General features: G+C 22.8%; 3 protein-coding genes across 3 annotated transcripts in view; 1 reads left to right on the top strand and 2 right to left on the bottom strand.

Moving 5' to 3' along the window:
* The window catches only part of LOC117176344 (NADH dehydrogenase [ubiquinone] 1 alpha subcomplex assembly factor 3), an 8,831-nt gene extending 1,647 nt beyond the window's left edge, over positions 1–7,184 (bottom strand). The window contains exons 1-2 of the mRNA XM_033366585.1: positions 6,964–7,184; positions 3,681–3,795 (exon numbers count right to left, since the gene is read on the bottom strand). Coding sequence (XP_033222476.1) covers positions 3,681–3,795; positions 6,964–7,016 — 168 coding nt within the window. The 5' untranslated portion in view covers positions 7,017–7,184. The remainder of the gene's footprint in view (positions 1–3,680; positions 3,796–6,963) is intronic.
* A 35-nt stretch (positions 7,185–7,219) lies between these two features.
* LOC117176345 (DNA polymerase epsilon subunit 4-like) lies at positions 7,220–18,067 on the top strand. The gene is made up of 2 exons (XM_033366586.1): positions 7,220–7,676; positions 17,802–18,067. The coding sequence occupies exons 1-2, from the start codon at positions 7,407–7,409 to the stop codon at positions 17,937–17,939; spliced, it is 408 nt and encodes a 135-aa protein (XP_033222477.1). The 5' UTR covers positions 7,220–7,406; the 3' UTR covers positions 17,940–18,067.
* A 9-nt stretch (positions 18,068–18,076) lies between these two features.
* LOC117175922 overlaps positions 18,077–26,507 on the bottom strand; it is a 48,206-nt gene continuing 39,775 nt past the window's right edge. The window contains exons 5-6 of the mRNA XM_033365770.1: positions 25,987–26,216; positions 18,077–19,574 (exon numbers count right to left, since the gene is read on the bottom strand). Coding sequence (XP_033221661.1) covers positions 19,454–19,574; positions 25,987–26,216 — 351 coding nt within the window. The 3' untranslated portion in view covers positions 18,077–19,453. The remainder of the gene's footprint in view (positions 19,575–25,986; positions 26,217–26,507) is intronic.

The following is a 26,507-nucleotide window of genomic DNA, read 5'->3' as shown; positions in this document are numbered from 1 at the left end:
TACGATTCGTTAGATGGCGCGCAGGGCGGGAAGGAACGGTAGGTTTCGGTAAAGATACGCCGGGAAGAAACTCGAATTTTCGGCCGAGATAGGAAGAAAAAAATTTATCTTTTTGGACAAAAATTAAAAAGAGGAAAGAAAACTCAGAAGGCAACCAACCAAAACCCCTTCATTAACTTTTTATTTTAATTATTATCAAATCACAATAAAAAAAAAACATTTGTAAAAAATAATCACAAACTTTTCGGCACTCACACAGCACCATTATCAAGGCAAAAAAAATTTTAAAAAGCAGGTAGAAACAGCAACGAAACCACGATGCTCTCTAAAAAAAATTTTTCTAAGGACTCTATTTTTTCACAATTGTCTAATAGTGCCACTATTTCTTTATTTTTCATTGACAAATATTTTTCAACTTCTTCGCTAATTGGTTACAACAATATTACTTGAACTTTTAACAAAAAAAAATTAACTTTTTACCAAAAAATATGAATTTTCTACCAAGAAAAAAATTGTATACAAAATGTTAAATTTTCAAGACAACGTTTTTATTCAAACAGGTAAATTTTCAGTCGACAAGCTTTATTTTGTACCAGAAAATACGAACTTTTAACAAAATGCATAATTTTTTAATCAAATATTTAAATTTTCAGTCAAGAATATTAATTTTCGACCAAAAAGGGTGAATTTTTAACAAAAATCATGACTTTTTAACCAAATAGTTTAGTTTTCAATCAAGAAGGTTAATTTTATATTAGAAAATACAGATCTTTAACAAAATTCCAAATTTTTTAATCAAATAAGTTCAATTTTGAATTCCGAAGGTTAATTTTCTACCAGAAAGAACAAATTTTCAACAAATTTTATAAATTTGTAACCAAATAGTTGAATTTTCAATCAAGAAGTTTAATTTTATGCTAGAAAATACAGATTTTTAATCAAATTTATAATTTTTTAATGAAATAGTTGAGTTTTTAATCAAGAATATTAATTTTCTACTACAAAATAGGAGTTTTTGACAAAATTCATCGATTTCAAACCAAATAGTTGAATTTTCAATCAAGAATTATAATTTTCTACCAGAAAAGATGAATTTTCAACCAAGTAGTTGAATTTTCAATCAAGAAGATTTATTTTCTAGTAGAAAATAAGAATTTTCAGCAACATAATAAATTCTTAGCCAAATAGTTGAATTTCCAATAAAGAATATTAATTTTCTACCAGAAGGGATGAATTTAAAAAAATGCATAAATTTTTAACCAAATAGTTGAATTTTCAATAAGGAATATTAATTTGCTACCAAAAAAGACGAATTTTTAACAAAACTCATAAATTTTGAACCAAATAGTTGAATTCTCAGTCAAAAAGCTTAATTTTTTACTAGAAAATATGAACTTTTTAAAAATATACATATTTTTTAATCAAATAATTCAGTTTTCAATCAAGAATATTAATTACCTACTAGAAAATATGAAGTTTGAATAAAATTCATCAATTTCAAAGAAAATAGTTGAATTTTCGATCAAGAATTATAATTTTCTACCAGAAAAGATGAATTTTTAACAAAATACATAAATTCTTAGCCAAATAGTTGAATTTCCAAAAAAGAATATTAATTTTCTACCACAAGGGATGATTTTTTAAAAAATACATAAATTTTTAACCAAATAGTTGAATTTTCAATAAGGAATATTAATTTGCTACCAAAGAAGACGAATTTTTAACAAAATTCATAAATTTTGAACCAAATAGTTGAATTCTCAGTCAAAAAGCTTAATTTTGCACTAGAAAATACAAACTTTTAACAATATACATAATTTTTTAATCAAATAATTCAGTTTTCTATCACGAATATTAATTATCTACTAGAAAATACAAAGTTTGAATAAAATTCATCAATTTGAAACAAAATAGTTTAATTTTCAATCAATAAGGTTCATTTTCTAGCAGAAAATACTACTATTCAGCAATATGCATAAATTCTCAACGAAATAGTTGAATTTCCAATTAAGAATATTAATTTGCCAATAAAAAAGATGAATTTTTAACAAAATACATCAATGTTTAACCAAGAAGTTGAATTTTTAATCAAGAAGATTAATTTTCTAGCAGAAAATACGAATTTTTAACAATATACATAATTTTTTAATCAAATAGTTGAATTTTCAATCAGAATAATAATTTTCTACCAGAAAGAACAAATTTTCAAAAAAATTCATAAACTTTTAACCAAATAGTGAAAATTTCAATTAAGAAGTTCAATTTCATACTAGAAAATACAGATTTTTAATCAAATCCATAATTTTTTATCAACTAGTAGTTAAGTTTTTAATCAAGAATATTAATTTTGTACTAAAAAATACGAATTTTTAACAAAAGTCATCAATTTTAAACCAAATAGTTGAATTTTCAATCAAAAATAATAATTTTCTGTTACAAAGGACAAATTTTCAATAAAAATTCATAAATTTTTAACTAAATAGTTGAATTTTCAATCAAAAAGTTTCATTTTCTACCAGGAAAGAAGACTTTTTAACAATATACATAAATTCATAACGAAATGGTTGAATTTACAATCAAGAATATTAATTTTTAACAAAATTCATAATTTTTTAACCAAATAGTTGAATTTTCAATCAAAAAGTTTAATTTTATACTAGAAAATACATATTTTTAATCAAATTCATAATTTTTTATCAAGAATATTAATTTTGAACTAAAAAATACGATTTTTTTAACAAAAATCATCAATTTTAAACCAAATAGTTGAATTTTCAATGAAAAAGGTTCATTTTCTGGTAAAAAATACAAATTTCAGCAGTAAACAAAAATTCTTAACGAAATAGTTGACTTTTCAATTAAAAATATTCATTTTCTACCAAAAAATATACATATATTTCAACAAATTATATAAATTTTCAACTAATTAGACTGAACAATGGATCTATACAAATTTTATTATACTAATTTTTAGTTTATATTTTTATATGTCTTAACATTTTTATTTTAAAAATTGCATTTTTAAACTAAAAAAGATCAATATTTAACCAAAAATTGTGTAGTTAAATTTACTTCGAGAAAAATTAATTTTCAATAAACTAAAAATGAATTTTCCACAAGAAATTTTAATTTTGTACCAAATTATTAAATTTTATGCCAAGTTGTTAATTTTTAAAGCCAAAATGACGAATTAAAAAAAATATATATCTTTAAAAAAAATTATGAATTTTCAACAAAAAAATTAACTTTTTAAAAAATAATTCAACTGTCTCGTAATGAATGTTTCTTAATGAATTTGCCTTTTTGTCTTGAAAATTTAACAATTCGTTGCCACTTTTTCTTTATTGTTGAAAATTCGTCTTTTTTATAAAAAAATTAATCTTCTGGATTAAATATTCTTTTTTATTTATTTGAAAATTCAACTTTTTGATTCAAAGTGAAACTAATCGATTAAAAATCCACTTCTTTTGTTAAAGAATTATAATTTTAGTTGCAAATACGATTTTTATTGAAAATTAATTTTTATAACTGTAACTTTTTCATTTTTTGTTCACAACTAATCTGTTTTGGTAGCATTAAACTGTTTTTTATGCAAAAAAAAAACTTTTTTGGTTGAACATACAACGGTTTGCTTGAAAATGAAATTAACATATAAATTAAAAACATAAAACCTAACATACCTCGGAAAATGCATTTATTAAAAACCCATTCGACAGATCTTTATTGAGAATTTTAACTACTGTTTTTCCTTCTGTTTCAAACGCAGTTCTTCTTATCGCAGATCTGTTAAAATATCTGTAAGAAGGTAGAAAGTTATTGTAACTTCAGAGCTCAAAGCCGAAATTTTCGAATATGATATTTATTCAGTAAAATAAGGTGATTAAATTTCAGGCCTCGGAATCACTTTAGAGATAAAAAATAGTTTAATAGCGGCCTAAATTAAAAAAAAAATAGTATAAAAATAGTGTCATCAAATTTTTCAGTATTAAATTGATGTGCAGTTTGAATTTGAAAGTGTCTTAAAAGTTCGCTTTAAAGTTTTAAGACGAAAAATGTACAATTTGTTTTTTTTTACAATTAACTTTATTTTTTAAATAAAATTTTCAGCTTTCTGTGCTAATATTTTTAAATTCTTAAAAAAGAACTTCGAATTTTATGTAAAATGTTATTCTTTAGTTTATAAATTATAAAAATTCCTATTTATTTATGGCAGGCTTCACCGTCTTTTCCTATTCCATTTTCTTATTTTTTCTCGTCATTCGACACCAATAAAAAAACTGAATTAATAAAAACCCCATATAAAAATCTAACTATTTTTGGTTGAAATTATTTTTATGAAAATACAAGAATTTTTTTTTAAAGTTATACTTGGTTGAAAATTCAACTATTTTGTTAAACATTCATTAAAAATTAATCTGCTTCCGTTAAATAATACATTTTTTGTTGAAAATTAACTGTTTGTAGAAAATTTGAATTTTAGACTCGAAAATTAAATAATTTGGTAGGAAATTTAACTACTTGCAGGGTGACCATTTTAATCGAAGAAAAAATTCCCGGTCATTTCACGGGTTGTTCTCGGTCAAGAATTAAACAATAAACAACAAATTATATTTACACGTATGAAAAGGAAGGTACTAACACTTTTCCATTGAACAATTTATAATGAAATGCAGATAAAATGCAAAATTTAGAACTTTTATAAATTATAGAGTTCAAAGATTCAGATTAAATTGCAAAAATATAAATCCACGATAACATTTTCAATACTCTAAAGTAAAGAACCAAGCAATGAACTTTAAAAAATTTCAAAATTATATTTTTTTAAGTAATTTGAAGCTAGACAAATTAAGAAATTAAAAATAAAATTTTTTACATTAACAATTTTTTAAATTAGAAGTTAAATTTATTTTCATTTTAAATAGTTTAAGCATTCTAGAAAAACTTTAAAAAATTATTTCAAAACATTGAGATATCTAGAAGTGGTTTTATATTTTTCCAAATTTAAAATCATTGTTGAGATTTTTTCGAAAAGTTTAAATATATTTTTAAATGAATTGAATTTTTCCTACAACTTTTAAAAAATCCTGCAAATTAAAAAAATTCCTTAAAACTTAAATTTATAAATAACAATAGAAACACTTATTATTTGTAGAAAAAATTAGAGTGATCTTGAGAGATATTTAGAAGTTTTAAAAATATCTAAATTAAATTTAGAACTTGAAATGATTTCAAATCATTTGCACGAAGTTTTTGACCAGAAAAAAATGAGCTATACGTACAGATTTCAACCAAAAAAATTTAGAAACTTATTAAGAATTGTGAAAGGAAAAAGAATAAAAACATTTTCTTAATATTTCTAGGAAAATTGAAAATGATTTTTCATTTTGAAAAATTTCCAAAACGATCAAAGCAGAACCTAGAAGATTTTGAGGATTTTTTTTTAATTTGCAGGATTTTCCAAAAGTTGTAGAAAAAATTCGGTTAATTTTAAAATGTATTTAGAAGTTCTAAGCAAAAGTTTTAACACACTTCTTTTCAATTACTTGAAGACATTTCAAGTTTTAATTAATTTTGAATCTTTACAAAAGTATAAAAAATCTCTGGAAATTACTCAAATTTTGTTTACAAATAATAAGTGTTCAATTGCTGTTTATGCGTCGGGCAGATTTTTTGGGTTAGAAATGCTATTGTTTGTTTGAAAATTCATGTTTGTTGGTAAAATCAATCTGTTTTTTATTTTTAATTACATTTTTTTTAAACATAAACTACATATTAAATTTTTCCTTAAAAATTCGAATCTTAATTTTAATTTTGTACCAATTTGTTGAATTTTATGCCAAATTGTTAATTTTCAAAGTCAAAATGACGAATTAAAAAAAACATATCATTAAAAAAAATTATGAATTTTCAACAAAAAAATTAACTTTTTAAAAAGTAATTCAACTGTCTCTAAATGAATGTTTCTTAATGAATTTGCCTTTTTGTCTTGAAAATTTAACAATTCGTTGCCACTTTTTCTGTATTGTTGAAAATTCGTCTTTTTTATAAAAAAATTAATCTTCTGGATTAAATATTCTTTTTTATTTATTTGATAATTCAACTTTCTATTTAAAGTGAAGTACTTGAAAGTTGAACTACTGCTTCCTTAATAGTTAATTTTTTGGTTGAAGATTCATAATTTTATTTTAAAATTAGTTTTTTTTAAATATAAATTCAATTACATTGTATAAAATTCGTCTTTTTGACTTGAAAATTCAACAAATTCGTACATAATTAAACTGTCTGTAGAAAACTAATTTTTTAAATTAAAAATTAATTCTCCTTAATGAAAAATTAACTTCTCCACTTTTGGTTAAAAGCTGATCATTTTTAGTTTAAAAATTCAACTATTATAGGTCAAAGTTTTCAGGCACGAAGCAAAATATCAAAGAAAAATGATTAAGTAACAAATTATTCTTTTTGGTTAAAAATTAATATATTTGGTTAAAAGTTGGTCTTTTCTGGTAGAAAATTGATCTTCTTGTTTAAAAAATAAACTATCTGATTAAAAGTATATGTACTTCGTTTGTAGAATTGATCTCTTTTTGTAAAAAAATTAATCTTCTGTGTTAAAAATTCATTTTTTTTTGTTGGAAATTTAACTGAAGAAATAGTAGCAACATTTGGCAATCGTGATAAAATAGTGCATTTTGTGTAATTTCTTTTCGAAATTGTATGAATTTAATGTCATCGCTCAAAAAAGTGTAAAGTAGTGAGTACGAGGCCTGAAAATTTTTTAGGTTAGAGCTTGATTTCAACAACCTCAATCTGTCAGTTTATATAATTTACAACAGAAGTATTAAAAAAATTTATATACTAAACAAAATACTTGAAATTCAGATTAATTAATTTATTATTACAATCCGATTTCTCTCGTTTTTTGACATTTTTCAACAAAATAACGAAAAAAACAATAAAACTTACCTTTTAATACACGTAGTATTTTGCCTAAAAAGTTTACTGGATAAGCTCGTCATGATTTCTGTTATCAACTGAATAATAGTGGAAATATTAAGATCTACAAAATAAACCTTAACTTAAAAAAACGATAAAACACACTTTAATTTCATAATAATTTAACCGCACGTACGGCACGAACAGACCAGCTGATTACTTTTCAGGTTATGTTCTCTCTAGCAGACGATTTTTACCCGTTTTGTTTGCTCGAATTTGAACAAAATTTATAACGCATTTCAAGTTTAAGTGACGTAAAAATTGGAGAAACTTTTAAAACTGTCGGTTTATCTTGAGAAAAGACACGAATACTGTAGAAATCGAATAAGAAGTGGAAATTTGTTAGTAAAAAAAAGTTTTAAGAAGACTGTTTGCGCGCCAAAAGTTCATTCCAATTTTCCAAAAGGTCAAATATGGACCTCGAGGAAGATAAAAGTGAAAATGAATTAAATGGAGGCAATATTATCAGTGCGGGAGAAAATAATCATGATTCCCAAGAAGAAGCAGATACAATGCCGGATTCAGTACCGGATTCAGTGCCTGATTCAGTGCCCCATGTTGAGGAAGAACAAAAAGAAAAGTTGGTCCAGCTGCCTTTGGGAAGAGTTAAATCTATCGTGAAAATGGATCCAGATGTCAATCTTGTTACTCAGGAGGCGATATTTATGATTACTAAAAGCACTGTGAGTTTTTCTTTTTTAAGTATACATATTTTGAGGAAAAATTAATTATGAACAAAATTTTGTTTATTATCAAAAAGGCGCACGATTATTTAATTTTCGACGAAATTAGAACATTTTGCGCGCGTAGCTATCATTTCTTTTTTTTATCATTTTAGTTGAAGTCTTCTTTTTTTTGTTCAAAATTTAACTATTTTTTTCATATTTTTTCTAATGACTTCTTTAACTGAAAATTTAATTATTAATAATAATTTAAAAAATCAACTACTTAGTTAAAATTTTCTGTATTTTGTTGAAACTTTGTCGTTTGTTGGTAGAAAATTTTTTTTAATTGAAAATTTATTTTTTTTGTGTTGAAAATTGATTTTTTGAACTAAATTTTCTGTCGAAATTTGTTTATAGAAAATTATATCATTATTATTCGTAAAAAATGATTGAAAATTTACTTTATTTGCTTAAAAACTTATTTTGTTTCTAAATGAAAATTGAACTTCGATTTTTTGTTGAAAATTTATCTTGTTTATAGCCAAAAATTCATCTATACTGTTGAAAATTTGTCTTTTTTTTATAGAGAATTCAAATATTTGGTTGGAAATTAATGTATTTTGTTGACAATTATTCTTTTTTGATATAATTTTTCGTTTATTAAACATTTATTTTTTAAGTAAAAATTGAACTTCCATTTTTCTTCCAATTTTTTAAATAAATTTTTTGATAGAGTACTGTTGGTTAAAAATTCTTTTGTTTGGTTAAAAATTTAAATATTTTTTTGATAATTTATTTTATTTAGCTGAAAACTTTTTTTTATAACTTAAAATTAAACTATTCTATTTTTTATTGAAAAGTTGCATTTTTTAGTTAAAAATTTGTATTTTTTTGGTAAAAATTAATATAATCTTTGTGTTTAAAAATTTAACTAATAGGTTGAAAGTTTTATTAAAATTGTTTGAAGATTCATGTATTTCGTTAAAAATGAATCTTTTTTGGTAGAAAATGTATCTTTTCAGTTCAAAATTAATTCCTTTGGCGTGAAAATTATTTTTTTTTAATTGAAAAGTATTTTTTAACCAAAATTTTAACTAATAATATAGTAATAGTATTTGGTTAAAAATTATTATTTTTTGGTAGAAAATTATATTTTTGAATGAAAATTAATTTTTGAACTAAATTTTCTGTCGAAATTTTATTTTATAGAAAATTGCATCATAATTATTATTATATAATATCATCATTTATGGAAAATGATCATTTATTTTATTTGCTTAAGGACTTCCTTTTTTTCTAACTTATAATTAAACTATTATATTTTTTGTTGAAAAGTTGCATTTTTTATTTGAAAATTTGTATTTTTTCGGTAGCAATTAATTCTTTATGTTTGAAAATGTAACCAATAAGTTGAAAATTTCATAAAAATTAAAATTTTTTGAAAATTCAAATATTCGTTAAAAATTAATCGTTTTTTGTAGAAAATTCTTTATTAGTAGAAAATTATATTTCTTATTGAAAATTAAGTTTTGAACTAAAATTTATTTTATAGAAAATTGCATCATAATCATTATTATATAATATTATTGTTTATGGAAAATGATAGACAATTTATTTTATTTGTTTAAAAACTTCTTTTTTTCTAACTTAAAATTAAACTATTCTGTTTTTTATTGCAATTTGTCTTTTTGGTAGAAAATTAACCTCATTGGTTAAAAATTCGATTGAAAATTAAAATTTTTGGTTGGGAATTCATATAGTTTGTTAAAAAATGTTCTTTTTGGTAGAAAATTGTTTTGTTTTTTTATTAAAAAGTGTTTGTTAATTAAACACTTAACTAGTCCATTTTTCGTCGAAAATTTTTTAATATAATTTTTGACAGACTCCTATTGGTTAAAAATTATTTTTTTGTTGTTAAAAATGTAACGGTTTGCATTGAAAATCTATTTTATTTGGTGAAAAACTTAATTTTCTAACTTAAAAATTTCTCTTTTTCTGGTAGCAATATAATCTTTGTGGTTGAAAATTCATATATTTTAGTAAAAATTATTCTTTGTGGAAGAAAATTAATCTTTTTGTTTGAAATTTTATTTATTTGGTTAAAAATTAGTTTTTTTATTGAAAATGAATTTAAAAAAAAGAGCTGAAAATTCAACTACTTCGTTAAACATTTATTTTATTGAGTCAAAAATTTATTTCTCTAAATTAAAATTAAACTATTTTATTTTTTTGTTGAAGATTTATCTTTTTTAGTTGAAAATTCATCTATTTTTTTTAAATTCGTCTTTTGTTTAGTAGATAATTCATCTTCTGAGTTGAAAATTTAAATATTTGGTTACAAATTTGATTTTATGATTGAAGATGTATCGTTTTATTTCAATTTTTTCTTAAAAATTGAACAAATTTTTTGAAAATTATTTTTTTTAACATGATTTTTTTATTACAAATGTAGCTATTCCAATGTTTCTAGAAAATTAATTTTTTTAATTAACAAAATTTACTTGTTTATTTGAAAACTCGTTTTATTTGAGTCGAAAATTTAGTTATTTTGGTAGAAAATTCATATTTTTGGTTGTAAATTCAAATTTTTTTTCCAAAATTGGTCCTTACGACGAATTTAAAAATACATTTCTACTAAAACAGTTGAATTTTAAAACCAAAAAGATGAATTTTTAACTAAAAAAATCAATTTTCAACAAAAAATGGAATACTTTGTTTCAGTTAAAAAAAATTAATTTTCCAAGATAGAAAAAAGTTAATTTACAAAAAAATAAGTAAATTTGAAACGAAATTGTTTCAATAAATTTTCAACAAAAAGTATAATAGTTCAATTTTCAGTTAAAAAATTGTTTTTTCAACAACAAAAATAGAATGAATTTTTAACGAGTCAAATCTTTCCGCAAAGTAGTAGATTTTTCAAACAAAAAAGATTTTATTTTAAATAAAAATTAGTTGCATTCTTGAAAAATGACGAATTTTCAATAAAATATTTGAATACTGACCCTAAAAAAAAATAATTTTTAACTAAACATTTGCATTTTCAAATAAAAAAGATTTTTAATGAAAAAAGATCAACTTTCAACCAAAAATGAATTAGTTAAATTTGTAAATATTAAAAATTATTTTTCAACAGACAATGTAATAGTTTCGATTTCTAAAAAAAATAATTTTAAAATTATAAACAGTTGTATTGAACTAAAAAAGACGAATTTACAATAAAATAATTGAAGCCTCAACAAAAATAGAATATTTTTAAAACAAACAGTTGCATTTTTAACCAAATAATATCAAATTTTTACAAAAAGATTTGATTTTTCAACCAAAAGAGTTGAATTTTAAATCAAGAAAAATGTTCAGCCAAGAAGGAAACAAAATTTCAACCAAATTGTTGAATTTTCAAAAGAAAAGTTAATTTTAGACAACAAAAAAAAAACAATTTTGAACAGACTAATTTTCAACAACAAAAAAATATCAATTCTCGACCAAAAATGGAATAGTTTAATTTTCACTTAACAAAATTAATTTTGGGCACAAAAAAAGAAGAATTTTCAACTAAAAAAGATATTATTCTAAATAAAAATCTGTTGATTTTGACTAAAACGAAGAGTTTTTGACAAAATAGTTGAATCCTCAACCAAGGAACATAATTTTTTAACCAATAACTTGCATATTCAACAAAAAAATTTAATTTCTACCAAATAGTTTCATACACAATCTGATAAATTTTCAAACAAAAATGGCATAGTTAAATTTGAATTTAAAAAAATATATTTTCAACCAAAGAAAAGTAAATTTTCAGCAACATTTTCAACAAAACAATTACTTATTTTTAAAAAATCAATAAATTTCTACAAAAAGAGTTGAATTTTTATATATATAAAAAAACAGCGAATTATCAAATAAAAATATCAGATTTCTACCAAAAAGAGAATAGTTAGATTTGTAACCAACTTGTAAGTCAACATTTGTAATAAAAAATTAATTTTAAATTATAAACAGTTGAATCTTTCTTGTTAAATTGAACTAAAAATGACGAATTTCCGACAAAATAGTTGGATCCTGAAACAAAAAAGATTAATTTTCAAACAAAAGGTTTTGCAATTTTATTCAAAATAGATGAAATTTCTACCCGAAGAAATGAATTGTCAACTTGAGAGTTTAATTTTCATTTAAAGAATGCTTCTCATTCAAAAAATAAGGAAAAAAATTGAACTAAGTTGATGAATTTTCGTGAAAAAAGTTGATTATCAACTAAAGTGATAAATCTTTTTAACAAATTAATTAAACTTTGGTGAATTTTCGACCAAAAAATATATTATTTTCAACTATAAACAGTCGTATTCTATCAAAACGACGAATTTTTATCTAACAAAGTTTAATTTTCTAGCAAAAAAAGAATAGTTAAATCTTTAACCAACAAAAATTATTTTTCAACGAAAATTGTAATAGCTGGTATTTTCACACAATTTTTAAAAAAAATTTTAATCAACAAAATTTTTTAGTTCTGCCAAAACTGAAAATTTTCGAAAACATATTAATTTTCAACTAAACAGCTGTATTTATTTTTAATCAAACAGTTGCAGTTTGATGCCAAATAATAAAATAATTATTAATTATTATTATAATAAAATACTTCTATATTAACTTATTTGCTATTTTATTTATTACTTCTTTATTACTAAAACTTTTTTTTATTCACGATTTTAATAATTCGGAAATTTTCCTGTATCGGCATTTTTTTAAGAAATAAACATTTTTTAAGCCTCAATTATAAAAGCTTAAAATTTAAGAGTTCCATTTTGAGTGCTTTAATTTTCAATTCAGTTTTGATTACTTCAAATAAAAAACCTTTAAAAATCTCAAGTTCGAATTTGTTCATTTCAATTGCCTTTTGACAATTTTTCAAAAAAATAATATGAAATTTTTTTTTTTGCATTTTTGTCAAAAAAATACCAATTTTCGATGAAAAGCACTAAAATAACCTAAAGTTGTTCAAAATTGTAAAATTGTTTTTTGAAGTCAAATGATTTTTATCGATTTAATCCCGGTAAAAATAATCTGAAAAGTCTTACGATTGTTTAAATTGAAAACAACAATTTTCGACAACGTATTCTAAAAATTGATCAAAAAATGATGAATCTTCTTTGAAACCCAATAATTTTTTTTTATAAAAATGTAAATTTGTGACAACAAAATTCTTCAAGCTTTTAAATTTTATTACTTTATACAAAAGACATTGGATTTAAATCTAATAATTTTTATTTAGAAATACCAATTTCAGCTGAAATAAAGTAACAAAACCTAAAGTTGTTACAAAATAGTATTTTCTAAATCTTATGATTTAAAAAATAAATAAAAATATTAGTTATTTCCGACGAAAAATACTTTAGACTTGTAAATTTTTTCGAAATCTAATGATTTTTTAAAAAATAAAATAACCAATTTTCGGGTGTAAAACGCCAACGTAGCCTTAAAATTGTTTTAAAAAAATACGAATCTTTAAAATTGAATTATTTTTATTTATAAATATGAATTTCCGGTAAAAAAACGCCAACTATGCCGAAAAACATAAATTTTTTTATCTTTGAAATGTAATAATTTTTTTCCTGCAATCCCATTTCCCGGCGAGAAAAATTAACACAACCTAAAATAGTTAAAAATTTAGTCTTCGAAACTTTATGTTTTTGTATCAAAATTCTTGTTGAAAAATACTACTTTCCAGGGAAAAACAGTAAAATATGAATATTTCAATAATTTATTAGAACATTTTAGTTTGAATTTAACTGCACAAGATTATTTAAAATGCACAAATTTTTTTCAATTCGAATACAGTTTTCTATGATTATTCTTATTAAATGGGATTATTTGTTGATTTAATAAAAAAATTAAATTAAGATATGAATCAGAAAATTAAAAAAAATGATTGAGTTCAATATATAACAATATTTCAAATTAAAGGATTTGATTATAATTTTAATAATAGTTTTTGTTTTTTTTTATTGTCAATTCTTACAAAATTAAAAAAGCAGTTGAATTTTAATCAATCATGGCTTATTATGCAGGGAAAATTATTTTTTACCTTTTTTTCAGAAATTGATAAGAAGCAATGGTAAGACAATTTTAATTGCAAAAAAAGCTGTTAAAATAATCGTTTTTTATTTGAAATATTATCAGCGTTATTATTAAGATAAAATTATGATTCTTCAACTGTAATAGTTGATTTTTACATTTTTTTCTACCAAAAAATACAATTTTTCGACAATATACTTAATTATTAAAGAAATAAAAAATAATTTTCAATAGAAAATGGAATAATTACATTTTTAGTTACAAAAATTGATTTTCAATCTAACTGATGAATTTTCAACTAAAAAAAAATGTCAAACAAAAATTGAATAATTAAATTTTGAGTCAAAAAATTAATCTTGAATCAGAGATGAATTTTTAACGAAAATTATGAAATATTTAACTGGAATAATAGTTATATTTACAGTTAAAAACAATTTTCAATAAAAAAATAAACAAATTCTAAACAAAATAGTTTAATTTTCCGCAAAAAAATTAGTTTTTAACAAAAGAATATAACTTTCAACCAAAAAATGGTATTTTCAACCTTCAACCTGAAATAATAAATATTTTTCTGATATACTCGAATGTTTAAACTAAATGAATTTTCAAACAATATGAATTGATGGATTTTAAACTAAAATGATGAACCTTAAACTAAAATAGTATAATTAAAAAAATAATGTAGTAAAAAAAATATAAACTGTCAACCAAAGCTGAAATAATTAAGATTTGAGTTTAAGAAAAGCAAAATTTATCCCGAAAAGACGAATTTTCAACTAAAAAATGTTTTTTTTCAACCAAAAATTGTATAATTACATTTTTAGTCAAAAAATTAATGTTGCGCCAGAGAGATGAATTTTTAACGAAAATTATGGAATATTCAACTGAAATAATAGTTATAATTACAGTTAAAAAAAAAAAACAATTTTCAACCGAAAATAGAAACAAATTCTATACAAAATAGTTCAATTTTCAGAAAAAAAAATTAGTTTTTAACGAAAGAATTTAACTTTCAACAAAAAAATTGTATTTTCAACCTTCAAACTAAAATAATAAATATTTAACTGGTATACTTGAATGTTTAAACTAAAAGAAGAATTTTCCAATAATTTTAATTGATGAATTTTCAACTAAAATGATAAATCTCAAACTGGAACAGGTGAATTTTATACTTACCAAAAAGATGAATTTTTAATCATAAGGATTAATTTTCTGCAAAAAAAAAAAACGAATTTTCCACAAAGTACACACATTTTCAAACAAATAGTTCAATTAAATTTTTTTTTATCATTTAACCAAATAGTGGAATTTTCCGTAAAAAATCGAATTCTGAATTTAAAAAAAAAAAACGGGTTTTTAGTAAAATAGTTAAATTTTCTACTGGAATTGTTAAATTTTCAGTTAAAAAATTATTTTTAAAAGGAATTGAAGTATTTTAATTTTTTATTGTTTTATTTGTAAGAGGGGACTTTTAAATTGTGACGAATTCTGATTTGGGACAGAGATTTCTCTAACTACTTTCTTCTATTGGAAATCGTTAAACTGCGATCCGCCACCTGGTGACAAAAATCCGAACTAGAAAGAATAGGTATAATGTTAAAGATGCATTTTATAAACATTAAATAAAGTAAAAAATCTTTTTTCACAGAATTTGTTTTCTAAACAAAAAAAAAAAAACAATTATTCTATTTATTGTGATTTTCAAAAGATTATAAACTTAAATGGACTTTTATTTTGAAGCAAAAATGAACTCAAATGTAAATTTTCCCTAATTTATACATGAAATATTTACTATTTAAAAACTGATCTGAAAGTTGGGTTAGAATTCTTATTTAAATTCCAATCGCAAGTTGACCGGAAATTTGACAAATTTATAGACAAAATTCTTCCAACAAGTTTTTAATTTTATATTTTAATTTTTAGGTATACATTTTATATTGAAGAATTTTAAAATGCAGTTTTAAAGACTTAAGCCATTAAAAATTAGAAGCATTTGAAATCGAAGATTTTAGATAAAAAATATTTTTAGTTGATCAACTGTGAATATAAATTAATAATGATTTTTAAAATTGAACTGTTCTTTAAGATTTAAAAAAAGAATAATAATTAATTTTGCAAGACTATTCAAAATCAGTTAACAATTTTGAGAATTTTCCATTTTTAACGTTAAAAATTATGTAAAATATTTCAATTCGAAAGTCTTTTATTAGTTAAATAAATGTGAACGCCCGATTGAAACTTTATAAACTATTTTCAATTTTTAAATAATTTCGAAATAATATATTCATAATTAAAAGCTTTTATTCAATTTCACATATTACTTTAATCTAAAATATTCGATTTTCAAACCATTCAATTTTAAATTTGATAATTAAGAGAAATAAGAATGACTTATTATTTAAAAATATCTGACTGTTTCTTCAAAACCAGTAATTGCAGTTAAATATTAAAAACTAAATTTTGAACGTCACCTTTTGATTGTTCTATTTTAAAAAAAAATGTATTTGTAAGTCAAATTTAAGAACTTCCATGTATAAATAAGGATTGAATACATATTATTCTTTTAAAAAATCAAGGAAGTTGAAGAAATAGTTAGAAGTTAAAAAAAATTCAATTTCAAATTATTTAAACAAAGTGTCTACCTTTAAGAATTTGAAATGGCTTCAGAAGATTAAAAAACATTTCCTATGAAAATTGAAAATGATTTTTATTTTAAAAAGATAATTTCGAGTTACTATTCAAAAATATTTAGAAAGATTTACAAAATTATCAAAAATGAATGTGGATGATTTTAAAGAAATACGTTTAAATTGGCAGATTTAAAAAATAATTAGAAAAAATTGGATTAATTTTAAAGCATTTTTAAAAGTTCTGAAATAATTTCAAATATAATAAAAAATTTGAAAAAAATATGTAAACAACAAGATTTTCGAATAAGATTTGGAAGCATTTTAAAAATTTATTAACGAATTAAAATATAAATAATTTAACTTTTATTTTAAGAAGTGTTTAGTTTATTAGAAAAATGTAATCGTTCAATTTTTAATCGTTCTTCAATTTAGACTTTAGAGCATTGAAAATCCTAACGTGGATTTATATTTTTAGAACTGAATCTTTGAACTCTAAAATATTTAAAAGTTTAAAAATTAATTTTGCAGTTTAACTGCATTTAATAAAAAATTGTTCAGTTTGAAAGTGTTAGTAGCTTCCATTTGATATGTGTAAATTATTTATTGAGTATTTGAATCAGATTTAAATACAAAATTATTGAATTAAAAAACTTTTAAACTTCAATTAAACTTCATTCAAATGGAAAAATTGTTAGCTGAGTTCGATTTTTTAAATTTCATTGATCATGAAAAATGTTTGCGAGCCGGGAAATGACCGGGAGTTTTTTTCTTGGATTAAAATAGCCACCCTAAATCGTCTATAATTCCTAATCTTCGCATAATCTGGATAAAATTTGTCGCTACATACATTAATTAAAGTTTATTTAAACTTAAATTCATTGAAACTTACAAGAAATAGTGAAATAATTGTTGTTTTTTTAAAACAAATTTGGCAAAAATATATTTTTTTACTGTACAAGATGGAAATTTTATGTAAAACTACTTGTTTTTTATAAAGATTTATCTTTAGTATTTAATCATTGTTTAATATTTCACAAAACAATTGTAAAAACACTTTTATGCCAAAATTAATTTACATCTTTAAAATTCTACCTACTCTTTCTAGTTCCAGTTTTCGACGCCAGGTGGCGAACTGGTAGACCACCATTCCCAATATCTGAATTATAATTCTTTAAAAAAATTCTTGTTCCATGCCGAAAATTCCCGGTTCCAAGTAAAATTATATTTCTTTACGGAAACTACTACCTGTCCTAAAATAAAAATGATAATTATCACTTTTCTAAATTAATCAAAATTACTAACATAAGAAAAAAATTAATTTTACTGCGATCAGAAGTAAATTCCTGGTATTATTTTGATTCTTAAAATCATACAAAACAATTTTTGGCACGGCAACAATTCATTATTCATAATTTTTGGTTTTGATTTTGAAATTACTTTTCAGGAACTGTTTATCGAGTCCCTCACAAAGGAAGCTTATAAATACACATCCCAGTCAAAAAAGAAGACCGTTCAAAAGCAGGATGTGCAGAGTGCCATTGAGAATGCGGATGCTCTCGTATTTCTTGAGGGAATGATGTAAAAAAAAAATCGATTTATTTATTGTATATTTTTTTTGTACTAATCCTAAGAATGAATGAATTTCTAAAATTCCTCCTGTAAGTATAATAATTACGAATGAAAAAAAAAAAAAATCAATAAATAAAAAAATCCAAGAGATAGATCTCTGCACAAAATTTATTAGAATGTTATGAACAATGCTCATTGTTTGAGTGACAGAGCGAGAAGAAAATCAGTCTTAATCCTTGTCTGTCAAATTATTTACAGAAATGCTCTTACATAAACAACTAATCGATCGAATAATGATGTACAGTGTTTTTTCAGCTTGAATGAAGTAATTATTAAACGATGCATAAATACTACGAACATGAAAAAGCGCACCTGAAAGATCGACTCATGCCAAAAACTAGTTAAGTAAGAACTGTAAATAAAAAAGAAAGAAAACAAAAAATAGTAAATAAACTTTCAATGTCAAACGACATTTTCTTAAGATCCAGAATGATAAAAGAAAATCGATAACGAGGCTAGAAACAACATGCATAAAAAGGGATATTACCTCGAAATAATATCAAGAGTAGCGTTTCAACAATATAACGCAGAGCGCAATTATATTTTTTTCGTAGTTTCACGTTCCAGAGGAGGATTCACTGAATTGTTCTGTTACTTTTTCTTTTTTTTTTTTTTTTCTATTAAAATAGACATTTTTAGTACTGCCATTGCTTGCTTAAACTTTCCTTTACAATCTGCAGTAAGAGAAATCAATTCTCACAATCAGGAACTTATTAAAATAAAGCTTATCTATGATATAGTAATAGACAGTCAAGTCTCGTCTATTTTCAAGGGCCGCGAAACGTCAGGTGATTTTTGGTCAAGCGAGGCTCATTGGCTGCAGCTTTTTCCACTGCGCATCTGCCAAAAAGCGCGCGCTCTTCACGCCTCCTTTCAATTGGTCAGCCACTGACGCGGGCAAGATCGTACCGGGATCGTGGTGGAGGCGCGACTTGAAATAGGCGCGACTTGAAATAGGCGATACTTGAAATAGGCGAGACTTCACTGTTATTGAAAACTCATCGATGTCGAGTTTCACTTGACTGACGTTTGATAAAACATATCATGCAAGTACGACACTAAAATTATGAAGCTTACAACAACCTAAACGAGTTATCTCGGATCGACATCGTCATGAGGTACAATGCTTATCACTGTATTATGCCCGTTGTCATTTGATGTTACCATCAGCACGTTTCCAAAGTTAAAAACCAATTTCATTTAACACTGACAATCTGTAAAAACGCTTGAAGCGCTCTCTACAATCATATTTAATTTTCCCTTTCGTGGTCGACTTTTTTTAACGTCGGAGTTAAAGCACGAGAATTTCTCTTACAAGACTTAATATCTTTATCACTCAAAGAAAGAGTTAGTTACATATCGACAGACCTCGGTACGAGTACCATTTGTTAAAAAAAAAATTTATTAGTTTAGCATGTGTAATAGACAATGACCTTACGTTAACTGATTCACGTTTTGTCACACATCTTACTTCTTGCGCTTAACTTTACGCCTTCGACTATCACCCTTGTTCTGTTCCGAGGAACTCGGACTGCCAGGTTTATTGTGGTTGTAGAGATTGTTTATAAAGTCCTCAAAATCCGCCTCGCTAAAACAGGAAGAAAAAGAAAGGATTTTTTAAATTGGGATCTGAAGTCTTAGCTGCGCCATTGTTTCTTAAATTCCCGAGAATTTAAGTTCAGGTTATTTAATCGAGAATATGGCAGAATTTAGGAGAATTTAAAACAATTTATGATTTTTAACAATACTTGTATTGTTCAGGTTATATCAGCGACATATTCAGGAATTACAGTGTTTCATATACAAATTTAAAATGTTCAAATGTATTAATTCATTTAAAAAAAAGTTTTACCTAATATGAACATTAGTTCAATTTTTGTGGTCTTACGATCAAGTTGGAAATAAAAAAAAGGAATAATCCGAGTCAATAATTTAATTGAAATTTAAAATTTTTACATTTTTTGACGTTTTGACCTAAATACAAAATTGTTATAAAAAAATTAATTAATTTAAAATTCGCAGAGTCGCAAAATGTAACAATGTTAAATTTCAATTAAATTATTGATTCGGATTATTCCTTGTTTTTTTATTTCCAACTTGATCGTAAGACCAAAAAAATTGAAATAATGCTCATATTAAGTTAACTATTTGGATCGATCGGAGAAAGTAATTTTGCTTCTTAAGTCTGAGAAGTTTGTTTTAATTTTGATTGAAAAAACAAAGTATTTTCTGCTTTAAAAAATAACTCTTTAACAAAATACTGGAATTTTCAACAAAATAATTGTATTTTTAACAAATAGTTCAATATTCAACCTAAAAAGACAAATTGTCAACGAAAAAGGGTCATGTTTTATATTTTAATAAAAAAAGAATGAAATTTATACAACAAAAGAAAAAAATGTTTAAACCAAAAAGACGAATTTTCAACAAATAAAGATTTTTCACTCAAAAAATAGATAAAAGTTTATATAAATTATTGAATCTTAAAACCAGAAGACAAATTTTCTTTCAAAAAATTCAATTTTCAAACAAAAAATATGTCTGTTCAACAAAAAGTTAATTTTCCACGAAACTAATTCATTTTTTACTCAAAAAAACAGGAAATTTCGAACTAACAGATGATTTTTTACAAAAAAATAAACGCGAATTTTTAACTAAAAAATATCAATCTTAAAAAATGAATTATAAACAAACAAAAAAAATAAGTATTTTCTACTAAACAGTTAAATTTTCAACTAGACATAAGCCTTCAATAAAAATAATTTCACAATGTAGTTGAACTTTGACCCAAGTAGTTGAATTTTCAATTAAAAATATTAATTTATAACAAGATAATTAAACTTTTAACCAACGAGATAACTTTCAAACTTAAAATATAAATATTTAACAAAAAATTAATTTCTTGGCAAAGCCATGCAACCAAATGTTTTAAACAAATTAGTTGAATTATCGAGCAAAGAAGAACGATTTTTAACCAAAAAGTTGCTATTTCATACAAAAAATGAAATATCTTCTATAACAGATCAAGTTTTAAATCAAAAAGATAAATTTTCAAAAAAATAATTCTACCAGAAACATTGAATTTTCAATCCAAAAAAACGAATTTTTAACCAAAAAAGATGACTATTTAACAAAATTGTTGAATCCTCTAGCAAATAGTTGCATTTTGATAAAAAAAATATTAAATTTATCTTAAAGCAGAAGAATTTTTAATTACAAAAAAGTTGAGTTTTCATCCAAAAAAGATTCCAGTTAACTCAGTAACATAAAAAATTGAATTTTTGTAACAAAAAATAAGCTTCTACGAAACAATTTAATTTTCAATCTAAAAAGGCAAATTTTTTCAACCAAAAAGGATGAATTTTTAACAAAATAGTTAAATTCTCTACCAAATAGTTGCATTTTTATCCAAGAAAGATGAAATGTGTCCTAAAGCAAAGACAAAAGTCTTTTTTAAAGTTGCACTTTCATCCAGAAAAGATTTCAGTTCAATTTTCAACACCAAACTATGAATTTCAAATAAAAAAAAAACGAATTTTTTCAACAAAAAAGGATAAACTTTGCACTAAAAAATATAAATTTGTAATTAAAAACGAAACTATTTTTCATAGTTGGAACTTTCATCTAGAAAATATTTCAGCTCATTTTTCAAGGCCAAAATATAAATTTTAAACAAAAAGTAAGTTTTATACGAAATAGTTAAATTTTCAAGAAAATAGTATAATTTCCAACCAAACAGTTGCATTTTTATTTTAAAAAAGATGACATTTTTATTAAAACAGATGGATTTTTAATTAAATAAAAACAAAAACAATTTTTTTTAAATAGTTGAATTTTCATCCAGAAAATACTTCAGTTCTTTTTTCAACATCCAAATATTATATTTAAACAATCGAATTTTCAATCAATAATTATGACTTTTTAACAATATTGTTGAATTTTTAACCAAACAGTTGTATTTTTCTCCCAGAAAGATGAAATCTCTGGTGAATTTAAAAATAAAAAATACAAAATTTTAAAAAACGAGTTGAATTTTCAATCAAAAAGATACATTTTTTTAAAAGAAATATCAAATTTCTCCTAAAACAGATGAATTAAACAAATACAAGAAAAAAAATTTTTTAATGGTTCAATTTTCATCCAAAAAAGATTCCAGATTATTTTATAACACCAAATTAAGAATTGTAAACAATTTTCTGCCAAAATGGTTGTCTTTTTAAGAAAATCGTTAAATTTTTAATCAAATAATAAAATTTATAACTAAAAGACCAATTTATACCAAAGACGGATTTTTAACAAAATATATTCATTTTCAATCAAACATATGAATTTTTAACTAAGAAAGCTCAACTTTCAACAAAAAATGGAATAGTTCAATTTTAAGTTAAAAAATTTTTTTACTAAAATTATGAACCTTTAACTGGAATAATTGAATTTTTAACAAAAAAAAAAATGAAAATACATGGATTTTTAACGAAATAGTTATATTTTACACTAAAAAGAATCAATTTCCAAGCAAATATGGAATAAAATCTCAATTAAAGTGGTCATTTTTCAACTAAAATGATGAATCTTTAACAGAAATAGATTAATTTTCAACAAAAAAAAATGAATCTTTAACTGCAATAACTTCATTTTCAACAAAAATTAAAATGATTATTAAAGTATTTGAAAAAATTAACTAAAAGAAAAAATAATAAACGTAATGAAAATAAAAGTTTTTACCATTCTAAACTTGGTATATTTTGTTAATTCTTTCTTAATAAATAGTGCATATATTTTCGTTTAAAATGAATTTGCTTAAAATGTTCAAATTATTTCGTCATTTCGATTTTAATATTATAGTTCGGATAGAAAAGTTGTATTTATTAATAAAAAGGTTGTAGTTGGATGCATGTTTTTATGTAAACCGAAAATAATCAAACCCTAAATTTGTTTATAAAAATGATTTGAAAAAATGAAACAATTAATGAACAATTAATCATTATTGTGAATTTTCAAAGAATCACAAGGAAAAGTTATTGGAAATATATTCTTTGTTGATTCTGTAAAAATATTGAGCCTATATTTTAAAAATGGCCAAAAAAAAAATAGTTTAAATAATAAATCTTGTAAATTTGCAAAGAATCATCGAAATGAATCAAAAAGATTTTCTTATGTAATTCTGCAAAAATTGAGAATATTTTTTGAAAGATAACCATCTCTGAATTCGTTTATGAAAATTGTTTAAATTATTAATAATTATTTTAAATTTACAAAGGAAAGTTGTTTAAATAATTAATAATTCTTGTTAAATATTCAACTAAAAAAAGTACACTTTAAAATAAAAATAGAACAGTTCTCAGTTTAAACAAAATGAATTTTTAACTAAAATGATGAATCTTCAATAAAAACAATGAAGTTTCAAGAAAAGAGCTCAACATTAAAGGGTCGAATTTTCGACAAAGAAGTTTATTTTTTAACCGAGAAAAATAATATTCTACAGAAAAAGATAATTTATTAACAAAATAAATTAATTTCTAACCAGTACTTGAATTTTGAGCTAAACAAAGATCAATTTTCAAAGAAATAGTTGAGTTTTTGAACCAGAGTTGAATTTTCAATCAAAAAATTTATTTTTTCGAACCAAAAAGAATTATTTTTTACAAAAAAAAATAAATTATCAACAAAATACATCAATTTTCAACCAAGAGTTAAATTTTTAATTTAACAAAAAAATGCATTAAAAAAAAGAGCTCAATATTAAAGTGTTAAATTTTCAACCAAAATATAATAGTAACATTTTCAGCCACACAAATTAATTTTTTTAAGCCAAGCATAAGAATTTTTAACTAAAACAACGAATCTTCAACTAAAATTTCTAAATTTTCAAACAAAAAAATTTATTATTATTAAAAATTATAATTAATAATTAAAAATGATAAATTGTCAACTGAAACTTAAACTACATTTATGGAATTTCGAATTGGAATAAGTCAAATTTTAATTTTAAAAAATTACTTTCGACAAAAAAAAAACTAACTTTATAAGAAAAATAATTACATTTTCAAATAAAGTGATAAATTTTCAAATAAATTTGTAAATATTTAACTGGAATAGTTGAATTTTAAACCAGAAAGATGAATTTTTGACCAAAAAGATTAATTTTAAACCAAAAAAATTTACTTCTACAAAAAAGACGAATTTTCAACTAAAAAATATATTTTCGAACCAAAAATTGAATAATTTTTAATAAAAAACTCAATGTTCAACTAAAGAGATGAATTTTTAAATAAAATTATAGAATATTCAACTGGAATAATAGTTACATTTTCAGTTTAAAAAATTATAATTTTAAAACCAAAAATACACAAAGAAAGAAAAAATTTTGAATCAAACAGCTCATTTTTCAAAAAAAAAAAAAGAAATTAATTTTAATTAAAATTGTGAATCTTCAACCAAAAAGAAGAAAGATTTATTTTTAATACAAAAGTTTAACTTTCGACCAAAGCATTTTATTTTCAACCTGAAAGATAAATTTTCAATGAAATAGTTCAATTTTCAATTAAAAAATATAAATTTTCATACAAATTTGAACTAGAATTGATCAATTTTCAACTAAAAATGGAACAGAAAATTTTTAGATAAATAAAATAATTTTCAATGAAACTGATGAATTTTCAACTAAAAATTATAAATCATCAACTGGAGTTGTTGAATTTGAAACCAGAAAGATGAATTTTTAACTGAAATAATTAATATTTATCTAGAATTGAATTTTTTTCCAAAAAGGTGAATTTGCAACCAAGATAAATCTTTAGTCAAAAAGAGAATGTTCAACTAAAGAGATGAATTTTTAAATAAAATAATGGAATATTTAACTAGAATCGTAGTTACATTTTTATTTAAAAAAATTATTATTTGCAACCAAAAAATACCAAAAAAAAGAACAAGTTTTCAATCAAACAGATCATTTTTTAAACAAAAAAGTGAATCTTTAACAAAAAGAAAACAAAAAAAAAATATTTTTTCTAATACAAAATTATAACTTTTGACTAAATCATTTTATTTCCAACCTAAACGATGAATTTTCAATGAAATAGTTGAATTTTCAATGAAAAAAGATAAAAATTCATACAACTTGTTCAATTTTAAACTCGAAAAGATCAATTTTTAACTAAAAATAGAACAGTTAAATTTTCAGTTAAAGAAAATAATGTTCAATCAAACTTGATGAATTTTCAACTAAAATGATGATTCTTCAACTGGAATTGTTGAATATTATGACAAAAAGATGAATTTCCAACCATACAGATTAATTTTCTACTAAAAAGACGAATTTTCCACAAAGTACATATATTTTCCAACAAATATTTTATTTATTAAATGTAACATTTTAATTTACAACCAAATAGTTGAATTTCCACAAAAAAGGAAGATCGATTTTCAACAAATTAGTTAAATTTAAAAAAAACATTGTCTTAAAAAAAAAAAAAGAGTTTAACTTTTAACCAAGTACTTAAATTTTTAACTAAAACAAGATGAATTCATAACAAAGAATGGTAAAAAAAAGTTTCTATCATAATTCACAAATATTTTTTCTCGGAAATATTAATTCTACTCTAAAAACGGCTTCTAATATTTTCTTCATCTAAAATTTAAAAGAGGAAACTTTCAAATTGCGATCAACAATATTCTGACTTGAAAGAGGGATTTTAAAAAATTCCTTTTTTGTAAATACCAATGTGTAATTCTTTAAAAAAAATTCCTGTTCCATGTGAAAAATGTATAAAATTGGATAGATAAATTTTTATAAAAAATTCTTTCTCTAATAATAATAACTCTAAATTTTGCCAAAGTCTGTGCCACTACTTTCTTTCCTAATCTTCTCAACCCATTTGCAAAATAATTTCTAATTTTCTTCAAAAACATTTGGTATTTTTGTATTGTAGGGGAGATAAAGGGGAACAAGGGACTGATTTTGATCCCTATTTTGAGGAGGACTTATTTGAAAAATTTACCTTGTATTTGGATCCATCTGTTGCCGCTTTTTGCCACCGGTGGGAGATTGAGTTGGCGGTCGTTGTCCTAAAACGATTCTGTACTGGACGCTATGCGTGTTTGCTCGAAGGTGCTTCAAATTTCCAGCCTGACAAGCTGCCCAATCAGTCACGTCATAAACAGCTCCCTCCATGCAGGCGTAATAGTGCCACAGGAAACCCATCACGCGAGATTCTGCCCAAATATCACCCTGAACAACAATTTCAACATTAATATTTTCAAAGAAAAAAAAAAAATCCCTTTTCCAGCCCCAAAAATGAAGAATTTTTTTCAAAAACAGTTGATTTTTCAGGATAAAAGTTAACTTTCAACCAAGAACGTTGACTTTCTTTTACGTTAAAAGATGATTTTTTGACAAACCAGTTAAAGGGGGAGGGTCGGTAAGGCCGGTTTTTGGCCTAATTTATTTTTGGACCAAAATATCTGAAAAAATCATGGTAGTATCTTATAAGTATCCTGAGTCGATTGCATTCCACCCCCC

This window comes from Belonocnema kinseyi, chromosome 7 (assembly GCF_010883055.1).
Source record: "Belonocnema kinseyi isolate 2016_QV_RU_SX_M_011 chromosome 7, B_treatae_v1, whole genome shotgun sequence".
Lineage (NCBI taxonomy): Eukaryota > Metazoa > Arthropoda > Insecta > Hymenoptera > Cynipidae > Belonocnema > Belonocnema kinseyi.
The sequence above is the reverse complement of the archived record's forward strand: the minus strand, read 5'-3'. Positions and strand labels throughout refer to the sequence as shown.